This window comes from Strongylocentrotus purpuratus, unplaced genomic scaffold (genome assembly GCF_000002235.5).
Source record: "Strongylocentrotus purpuratus isolate Spur 01 unplaced genomic scaffold, Spur_5.0 spur5_contig_812, whole genome shotgun sequence".
NCBI lineage: Eukaryota > Metazoa > Echinodermata > Echinoidea > Camarodonta > Strongylocentrotidae > Strongylocentrotus > Strongylocentrotus purpuratus.
In genome coordinates, this window is record NW_022145516.1 from 292860 (window position 1) to 303857 (window position 10998).

General features: G+C 40.0%; 1 protein-coding gene across 1 annotated transcript; it reads right to left on the reverse strand.

The window, feature by feature from the left end:
* Positions 1-10050: 10050 nt before the first annotated feature.
* LOC115921130 lies at positions 10051-10647 on the reverse strand. Its single transcript, XM_030978248.1, has 2 exons — positions 10410-10647; positions 10051-10235 (listed from the first exon to the last, which is right to left on the reverse strand). The coding sequence occupies exons 1-2, from the start codon at positions 10645-10647 to the stop codon at positions 10051-10053; spliced, it is 423 nt and encodes a 140-aa protein (XP_030834108.1).
* Positions 10648-10998: the final 351 nt, after the last annotated feature.

Sequence of the window (10998 nt, forward strand, 5' to 3'; positions counted from 1 at the left end):
CCAAAATCTAATCAGTTGATTGCCTCAGCAAGATACATACATGTCCTGAGTTTGACAGTAATCCATCAATCGGTTCTTAAGATAACGTGTTCACAAGCTATTTTTGCATACATAATGAGCCCTGTGACCTTTGACCTCGTGACCCCAAATATAATCACTTCATTGGCTCTGCAGGTTACATGCATGACCAAAGTTTGGTAGGAATCCTTGAGTCGGTTCTTGAGATAACGCGATCACAAGCTATTTTTGCATACATGATGACCCCTGTGACATTTGATCTTTGACTTCGTGACCCCAAAATCTTATCAGTTCACTGGCTCTGAAATTTACATACATGACCAACGTTTGGTAGGAATCCATCAGTCGGTTCTTGAGATAACGCGATCACGAGAACGGGACGTACGTACGTACGGACAACCCGAAAACATAATGCCTCCGGCTACTTCTTAACGGGGGCATAATAATACTAATTTAGAACTTCCCTACAAAAGGTAGGGCTCGAAAATGTCTTCAGGTTGGAAAATAACGACTATTAGTTGTCAAATCGAATTAAAAGCTATAGAGCCAATAAGTAATAGTCTTGATTTTCAGACCAATGCTTATGTACCCTTTACAGCTCATTTCATGTACTTCTTCTACGACGATACTCAGCAGGATCCATAAGTCAGGATGTAGTGCTGAGGAATAAACTATCTAGTTCTTGGTCTAGATGCTTGGTGGAAGCGCTCCCTTGAAGCCCTCCAGTGAAGTAGCGTCAAGGGTGATCTTTGAAAGTGCATTCCACGCAGTTACTGTCCGAGGAAAAAATGAGTTCTGGTAGAGCTAGGTGCGGGATGGGATAGCCAGCAACTTCTTTGAGTGATACTGTCGTGTGTTGCTGGCAATCATGGGTGCTGTGTAATGGTGTGCATTGATGGCTACTTTGTCGTTTTGGATCTTGTACATGAGGTGGAGGCTTGCAGCATTTCTTCTCCTCTCCAGGCTCTCCCATTTCAGATGTTGCATCATGGCCGAGACACTGGCCATACGACGATATCTCTGGAGGGTAAATCTTGCTGCTCACCTTTGTACTGCCTCGATTTTGGATATATGCTTGTTTGTGTGAGGGTTCCAGACCGAGCAACAGTATTCCAGATGAGGTCTAACAAGAGAGAAGTAGGCTTGTTGGCGGATCTTTTGTGAGGTTTTGCGGAGATTTCTGCTGACTAGTCCCAGCATCCGATTGGCTCGGGATGTGATGTTGTTCATGTGGCCTTGCCAGGACAAGTTGGATGAGAAAGTCAGTCCTAGATACCGGAGATCTTTTACCAACGCAAGAGGAGTGTCTCCTAGCGTGTATGTCGTGGTAATGGCTTTCCGACGTAGGGAGAATGTGATGTGGTAGCATTTCTCGGTGTTGAATTTCATCTGCCATGTGTTAGCCCATGAATGCAGCCTGTTGAGATCTTGTTGTAGGGCTTGGCTATCAGTGACATCAGTGATCGGACGGTATAGAAGACAATCATCAGCAAAGAGTCGGATTTTGGAAGAGATCCCATCTACTATGTCATTGATGAAGGATATAAACAGAAGTGGGCCGAGAACTGTGCCCTGCGGTACCCCAGAGGTGACTGTAACCCATTCAGATGACTCTCCATCTACAACAACACGTTGTAACCTTTCAGTTAGGAACACCCTGATCCATCTGATAAGGTTGTCATGGATCCCATAGTGATGGAGCTTATGGAGGAGGCGGTTATGGGGTACACGGTGAAAGGCTTTGGAGAAGTCTAATGCAACTGCATCAACTTGCTCTTTCTGGTCTAGAGAGTGTGCAACATCTTCAGATGTAATGATCAACTGGGTCTCACATGAATGGCCAGGACGAAAGCCATGCTGAACATCATTGAGAATGTTATTTTCGTCATAGTGATCCATGATATTGCTGAAAATGACATGTTCGAGCAGTTTACTTCAGATGGACGTGATTGATACAGGGCGGTAGTTGGAGGCCTTGCTCCTGTCTCCTTTCTTGAAAATTGGTGAGATGTTTGCAAGACGCCAGTCAGATGGTACTGTTCCTGTATCTAGAGATTGTTGAAAGATAAAGGTCAGGATCGGTGCAATGTCTTCAGCAAAGAACTTCAAGATCCTTCCTGGTATGCCATCTGGTCCTGTGGCTTTGCTAACATTTATAGCTTTCAGTAGCGTGACAATGCCTTCCACAGAGATTTCAATGCGATCCATTGAAGGAAACACGTTATTACCAAAGAAGAAAAAAGCAGTGAAGTCTAGCAAGTAAACAGGTTTCCTTGCATGATTTGAATATTAGGGCACTGCTAACGTTTACATTTCACAGATAGGACATACATGACATATTCATAATTCCTGCAAAGTTCTACAGAATTTGAAGTTGGCTGCAAAAGGGACATAGTACCTTTAACATAGTTCAAATAGTTCGTTTTCTTGAATAACAGTGTTTTCAAAAATGCATAGCTTTTTTTGTTTTACAGTACTTTTCGATCTTTAATCGGTTGTGAATTAATATTTTGAAAATACAAAGTATAGAGACTTCAAGCAACATAAGTTTGCGATTTTCTGCTTGCATAAATGTTAAATAAACTGCGTATTTTGCATATATGATAAGAAAATTTAAAATGTTAAATATTTTGTTTTTCAAGTTATAACCTTCAATTAAAACGAACTTGTCAAAAGAAAAATTAACATTGTAAAGTTTTCGAATTATGTCTCCAAATTTTAACCAAAACAATCTTGTGTGTTTGCATTTTACAAAAAGTGAAGATTGTCGTGTAACTTATTATCATATAAACATAAGGGGTTGTTACACAATTTCCATTTGAATAAATTATACCTATTTGGTAATAAGTTTTGTAATAACTTAAAATTGAATTCTGATATTTTGTTTTCTTTCATAGCTTATAGATTAAATGACCATATGACTTTCAGTCGATTTGTTCTGTACTATTTAACATTTCTTCCCATTTCTCGTCGATCGGAGGTCTAACAATTGAATGAATAGACAACGTAGAGTACAAAAACTACGACTTTCGTTTAGTGTTAACATTCATTAAAACATTTTTCATGACACGTTCATTTTCTTCCTGTGTCGCATCGTAAAGATGTACCTGTCTTAACATATTCAGTTTCCAAACTTTGGAAATCGCATTTACTATGATGTAATATTCTTGAAACAAAGAAGCATGTTTTTTTCTCAAATCTGTCTTCAATTTCTCTCAAAGACATAAATCTAGAGTTTTTTACGACATCATTAATTTTGAAAAGGCCTACATCAAACCATTTTTTAATAAATAATACTTTTTTTGATACGATCTCTTATATTTGAGTTAAACCATATGTCTTTACTTCTAACATTAGTACATTGTAAATCAATTGGCGTATTATTTTCTACTATCTCTTTAACTTATAGCCTGCCATAAGGCTCTATGCACGCTATCGCTTTAGTGCTTTGTACATGCGAGAGAGCCATCGCTTGAGTGCCATGTGCGTGAAAGTGCGCATTCGTAATAACAGTTATTGTTCATGCTCATTGGGCTGTGTGTTTTGCACTCGCCATTCATAGAACCATCGCGTTAATCAGATTATCTCCAAAAACAACCTGACACGAGGGGGGGGGAATTTAGGGCTTGGCACAATGGGGATTATCCCTGTGGCATGATAAGAGTAAAAGTCAAACCAAGAATATACCATATTCTTGCAATGTTGGGGCATTGTTATATTCTTTAAACAAAACTCTATATCATTTCTTGTACATTTACTATTTAACACATATTGTAAATTGCCTACTTTTCTAAAGAAACCAGCAATTATCTTTCTCCACTTTGAGTTTTCGTGGGAGAAGTAGTGCAATATCCACTTTAATATACAAATTTGTAACAGAGCATTCAAATCAACCATTTTTAATACTCCATACTCATAACTCATACAAACCACTTTTCTTTTTATTTTGTGTTTTTTTCTATTCCACAAAAATGTATAAAGTAAAGAATCAATGTGTTTCATTACATTTTCCGGCATGGAAATAATTTGAGCATTGTATACAATTTGAGAAACAAGGAATGATTTGATCATAGTGATTTTACCAGAAAAAGTTACGTGCCTCGCTTTCCATAGACGTACTATATTTTTTTCAATCGTTGATATTTTGGGTTTCTTATTAAGGTTTATTAGGTTTTGTTCATTTTTTTCCGAAATTAACCCCTAATATTTTGACATCAGAATAGGTCCATGGAATGCCATAAATGCTTTCACCAATGGTATCTCCATTAATCTTAACTATGGAACTCTTTGATTTATTCAGCTCTATACCAGAAAATAAACCGAAATGTTTTATCTGCTTTATAGCTTTTTTTTTAAAGATTTTGTGATTTTAACAAAAATTGTTGCGTCATCTGCAAATTGCAATATCTTTATTTCAACTGAATCAAAAAGGGTAATTCCTGTTATGTCTAGATCGTTTCTTATTTTAATAGCTAGTACCTCGGCAGCGAGTATGAATAAAAGGACCGAGAGGGGGCACCCTTGACGCACGCCTCTTGTTACGTTAATTTGTTATGTTAACCAACCGTTTACATTGACACTGCTTTTAACATTTGCGTACAGAGTATTGACCCATCTGCAAAAATTATTTTTAAATCCATATTTCCGTAAACATTCAAAGAGAAAATCCCAACTTAGACAATCAAAGGCTGTTCTAAAGTCTGTTAAAAATGCAAGTCCTTTGTCTGAGTGGTTTTGGACATAATAAAATATATCTTCAATTAATCTAATATTTTCAGCTAAACTTTTACCCTTGATGTACCCTACTTGATCATTAGAAATTAATGTGGGAATTACCTTCTGGTGTCTTTTAGTTAGGACTGATGCCGCAATCTTGTAATCATAATTAAGAAGTGAGATTGGTCTAAAATTTTCTAAATCATTTGTATCACCTTTTGTGTGTAATAACTTAATTATGGCTTGTCTTTGCGTGTTAGAAAGTTCATTATTTTCAAATCCTTCGTTTAGTGAGTTTACAAGCAAACATTTAACTTCTGTCCAAAAAAATTGATAAAACTCAATATTCAGGCCATCACTTCCAGGCGCTTTGTTTTTGGCAAACTCAGAAATAACTTGCTGGCATTCTTTTTCTGATAATTGTCCTTCACATAATTCTGCCAATTCATCGGTCAATTCAGGATTGGGTAAATCAATAAAATATCTTTTTAAATCGTGTTGTCTTTCTTTTTTAATATATAAGTTTGAATAAAATTGATGAACACATTTTCTTATATGTTGTTGCTTACTAAAGTTTTTACCTGCTATATGCGCAGGTAGAACAGTTTCCTTCGCATGAATACTTGACCAATTCCTGACATGCTTTAGACACATCCGATATTGTCATCCAGACTGGTAACCAAGACCCCATTCCTTGGTCCATCCATAGTCCTGTGGAGATGGAACATCTTGATTAGCTTTCGTACTTGATGTTCAGATTCCTGCTGGAAAAACGGCCCGTTTCTGCGGGGTGGCGGTTTTTCCTTCGATCGATTTTTTGTAGCATAAGAGGCTTCTTCGTGTCTCATTGATAGAGTTTGATGGACTCGATTTGTCGTACAACACAACGGTCAGCTTTTCAAGAAGCTAGAAAGGCTCAGAGTTGACGGTCGTCTTCTGAAAAGGATGTTTGGCTAGACAGTTTCTGTGTCATCATCGTACACTCTCCAAGCCTGCCAGACTGAATTATTTCCCTTGCCATGAAAATATGCCGATGTCGTGTCGCAACCCGAACATGAGTGTGATAACACAGGAAAGCTAGTGACTTTGACTCGCCCAAACTCCCACAAATGATATTGATGTGGATCGTATCTGTATTTCTTACCCATACCGAATGCCACCCAGATGTCAGTTAACGGTTGAGTCTTGAGGAGATCATATAATTTGCCGACAAGGACAACAACAACATCAGTGCATGCATGATTTGAACCACAATCATCGTGACGGCTTCTTCGTGAGTGCAGTTTACCACGATGCTAGATCCGACAGATGACACAGTTTCTCATGATGAGACAAACACGTCTCTGCCACGTGGGCAGTGGAACTCTTTTACTTTGGATGTAAAAAAGGCAAACAGTTCTTTCTTATTGATTGGGTCACAGAGAAAATCCATCCACCTGCCTGGAAGCTTGGTCTAGCCAGACACTTTCAAACAGACGCCAGTTCCTCTTTTTTTCACGGGTATAGACTCTTTCAAACTGTCTTGAATGCATTAGTGTCCCACACAAGATCTAATCTCTTGGTAGTCTGCAGTCGCTTTAATATCGAGATATGGAATGAAAACTTTATTGGCGTATCCATAAAATGTACTGAAGTCGAATTCAGGCAGACAGTGGACGGCTCCATCGAAGACTTTACAGCAATATGCTGATGGTGGCTCTGGTTGGTCACGCTACTCATCAAGGCAATGCAGCAGGTCAGACTTTGTACCTGGTAGACGTAGATTACTGAAGTCTGAGAGCAAAGGAGGGAAGGACTGTATCTCATGCGCGAAGAATGTATCTAAGTTACTGTCACGATGTACAGTTAGCCAAATAGTGCTACAGTGTTCTAAAGCACTTTGATCTTCTTGTCTTTCTTCTGAACTATCTTGCAGTGGTATTTCATGAAGAGCGCCAGTGAATTTCTCTTGATTGGATCGTGGATTGAGTGGGGGCGCTCATCAAGCACGGGCTTGACAAACTCTTGGTACTGTTTCTTTACAGTCTCTTCCAGTTATAACAGCTCTGTCTGTGCATTTGCGACTGTCAAGCGTTTTCAGATCATCAAACTCATCCATAATTGGATTACTCATTGGCCTGATGGTTGCAGAAAGGGCATTGACTTGGTCCTGCACTGACATCCATCCCATGCTTGATAATTGCTGGCGTAGTAGACTTGTCATAGAACAGAGGTAGTAGTGCAGATTTAGCTGGTGGGTATTCAATTGCCGGTTGATTAGCTGCATGGTTTGCTGCGCATGTTATAGCATATTTGCTGTTCAGTTCCTCCTTTTCAAAAAGAGAGGGTGCCTGATTGATTTACCTCTGTTCTGTTGCTCTTGCAACATCTAAAATATGCAACTCCCGAATGGACCAACAACAATCAACGTGAATATGCATCGTATATGATATGGGGGCTCCAGGACAACACCTCTGCTCCCTTCACACTTATGTAAATGGTTTGCCAGGGGCTCCTTCCTTAATATTGCATGCGTAGCGGAATGGAGAGGTAGCGCCATTTTTGAGCTCTCACCGTTACATCTTTAAAATGCTACTTTCTACGTCTGGAACCATTATTTAAAGTAATGAACTGATCATAATACTAATTCAACGTTTTGTGCATCATTTCACGCCTCCGATATATGTTTTACGGCCTCATGAAGAAAGCTTACGAATTGAGAAGTAAAGGCCATAAGCAACGTACTACCAGTACCAGTGCCGTCGAGTCAACGCCCATCAACGGTAGACCTACTACACACTCAAACGCCACGTACGCAGTCTGATAACACGCCAGCTATGGAGTCTTCGATTGCTGACCTCCAAAAATCTTTCAACGAGTTCTCAAATCACGTGTGTTCTTAACTTGATACCATTCACGCTGATATATCTACAATGAACACAAAATGTCAGATTTGGAGGTGTTAGCTGAAGATAACTCCGCCAGAATGCTAAATATCGAGAAAGAAAAGTTACCGCAAATGGAAAAAAAAAGTTGCAAAATGAAATCGATGTTCTCAAGGAAAAGCTATTATTATCGGAGATATATCAAAGAAAATCAAATCTCCTGTTCTACGGATTGCTAAAGTAGGAAAATTAGAAAGTTTTGAATGTGTTACGCGAAGCTTTCATAGCCCTTGGTTTGAGCGAGGGAGAGGCGCAATCCGTTGCCCTTGCCAACGCCCACCGCGCGCCTTCCATCCAAGAATCGTGACAACACGACAAACGCGACTGAACTGATCATCGCCAAATTGTATACATGGCCCAGAGGAATCGGTTGCCATCTGCATTTGAAAGGAGGCCACAACGTCCTGGAAGTGATCAAGTCAACGCAAGGATCAGTGTACGCACCGACAAACCCCCGGCACTGAAAGCCGAAAGAGGCATCTTGGCAACAAAAGCTTACAAATTCAGAAAGTAAAACAATTTGTTGACCAAAATTGTTGTTGCCGGCTGCAAAGTCAACCTCTACACTAAACCTAACTATTCATCTGAATGGCAGCGCTACAAGGAATAAGGGGGTTGAGATCATTGATATACTTATCCTACTTGCCTGATAGAGTGAAGTTGTACCGAAGAGAAAACAATATTTTGACAGTCTTCCAAACCTGACATATTTCACACCTCAAACTTCAGCAATAATCGACTCTATGATTTGGAAGATCAGCGAGAAATCCGTTTGTATTTATAAGGACTTCACTCTACGTCGATACAAAGTTGTATTACCACTGATATCGAATCAGAGCCAAAATAAAATAAACATAATGTGCTTAGCATAGCTCTAAACTTTCATTGGAAACCTTTTCTTTGTATCGTTTAGACTTTGCAATTCTGCTATGTAATTTCAGGAAAAGGTTTAGTTTTGTCATGTTGCACAATTTAATCATTGGAGAACAATTTGCACTTGATGATAAACACAATTTTTTGTTGGTTCTTCTTCAAAACAACATTTATTTAATATTAATCCGACCAATTATGAGATCGGCTGTGTTGTTGACTTTTCCAACTACTAAGATTGTTGACATCTGCTACAGGAAGAAATTGTACAGGATTATCTAATGTCAAAAAGAATATTTGATTAGAAATATATATAAATATATTTAAATAATTTGCATGGACAATAATGTAACATTCATCCGAATTAATACAGGAATGGTTGTGTTGTTTACTTTTATTTATACAACTGGTAACATTTGCCACAGGAAAGATTATCGATAATCTAATGTCAACTTAGTTTCGAAGGTCTCATGTCTTCTTCCAAGAAAAGTGCTGCTTCATGGCCTTGAAGATTGCGCACTGTGTGTGCCTGTGAGGAGCCTGCTGGCCAGGATCCTTGTGCATATATGTACAGGGTGCGAGTAAAAACTGTTCATCCCGTGAGGGAAGGTAGGGGTGCTTCTTTCCCAGTGAGGACTTAAATGCCTCAAGGGAGAGTGAGCAGGCTGGATCAACTGGCAGGTTGTTCCAGTCCTTGGTATTTCTGGGAAGGAAGGAGCTGATGTAGGCTTGGCTAGTACACAGTGTCATTCTGAAGCGGGATCCGTGACCTCTTGTGACAGATGTTGCTGCATTTAGGTATTGTTGCTATTCAACGTCAACAAGACTAAAGCGGATGCGATACAGCATTGAAAGATGGCTTTGCAGACGTCTACTAACTAGCGAGGGCCATTTTAGTTTGTTCATCATAGTTGTAACACTGCTGGTACGATCGTAGTCACCACAGACGTACCGCGCACTCCTGCGATGAACCATTTCGACCTTGTTGATGTTTCTTTGGGTGTGTGAATCCCATGCTGTTGCAGCATAGTCCACTATGGGCCTAGTGTATGTGACATACGTAGCCTCCTTGATCTTTTGGTTGCAGTGTCGAGAGTTACGGCGCAGGAAGGCACAGATAGAGTTTGCCTTCTTGACTGTGGCATCTACACGGGCATTGAAGTTCACCTTCTAATCAATGTGGACCCCGAGGTACTTGGCTGAGTTGACCTGCTCCAGCTGATGATCATGGATGGTGTATTGGCCTAGGAGTGGCTTCTTCTTCTTGTTCACTCGCAAGACCTGGCACTTGGAGGAATGGAATTCCATCTTCCACGTCTGCTCCTAGTCCTGGAGCCTGTCTAGATCTTCTTGCAGTTTGTCACAGTCATGGGTCGACCTGATTGGTTTGTAGAGCAGACAGTCGTCAGCATAAAGGCGTTATGTTGAATGCCTAATGCAATATTGTAGGTCATTGATGTAGATCAAAAATAACAATTGACCTAGGACGCTACACTGGGGTACGCCAGATGTGGCCTTGGCTTCAGAGGTGGCCCTCCGGTATGACTTGTTGGGTACGGCCAGTCAGGAAGTTCTCGATCCACTGAAGAGTAAGGCCGTGTATACCACAATGTTTGGCTTTGAGAAAGAGTCGTTTGTGAGATACCTTGTCAACGGCCTTAGCAAAGTCTAGTAGGATAACATCGTACTGACCCTTGTCTTCCAGTCCTCTAGCAAGGTCGGTGAGGATCAGTTGTGTTTCACAAGAACGGCACTTCCGAAAGCCATGCTGATTGTCATATAGAATGTCATGATGGATGAGGTGGTGGATAATTGCACAGTGAACAACATGCTCACACAGCTTGCGTTAGATCGCAGTCAGCGAAATCGGCCTGTAGTTACCCGGGGGTGACTTGCAGCCCTTCTTGTAGATGGGAACTACAAGTGCCTTCTTCCACATCGATGGAACGCATCCTTGATGAAGGGAGGCTTGGAAAAGCAGGGTAATCGCAGGGGAGATCTGTTCGGCGGTTTCCTTCAACATTCTGGCAGAGATTTCGTCTGGCCATGTTGCTATGTGAGGTTTTAAGCGTTTCAGCAGCTTGGTGACCCCTTTGCATGTGACTACTATATCATCCATATTTGGGAATGGACTAGGCCCCAAGTCAGGTAAAGCTGAATGGTACTTTGAATGAATCCTTGAATTGGAAGGATCATATTACTTCTGTATGCTTAAAGGTTGCACGTTATGTCGGAATTATGTATCGATTGAAAAATATTTTACCTATATATGTCTTATTTAATATTTACAATACGTTTATTTTATCCGCTATTTCTTACTGCAATACTGTTTGGGGAAATACTTATTCTACACACTTACACAAACTAATTATATTACAGAAGAAAGCAATACGTATATGTACTAATTCAAGTTATATGACACCCTCATCCCCACTATTTAAGAAATTATGTACACTTAAGTTAGATATAA

Excerpts from the sequence above, each read along its gene's own strand:
- LOC115921130 (XM_030978248.1), bottom strand. The coding sequence starts at position 10,647 with ATGGATGATATAGTAGTCACATGCAAAGGGGTCACCAAGCTGCTGAAA. Across the intron at positions 10,236-10,409 it reads GGGCTGCAAGTCACCCCCGG|GACTGGAAGACAAGGGTCAG; the intron begins GTAACTACAGGC and ends ACCTTGCTAGAG.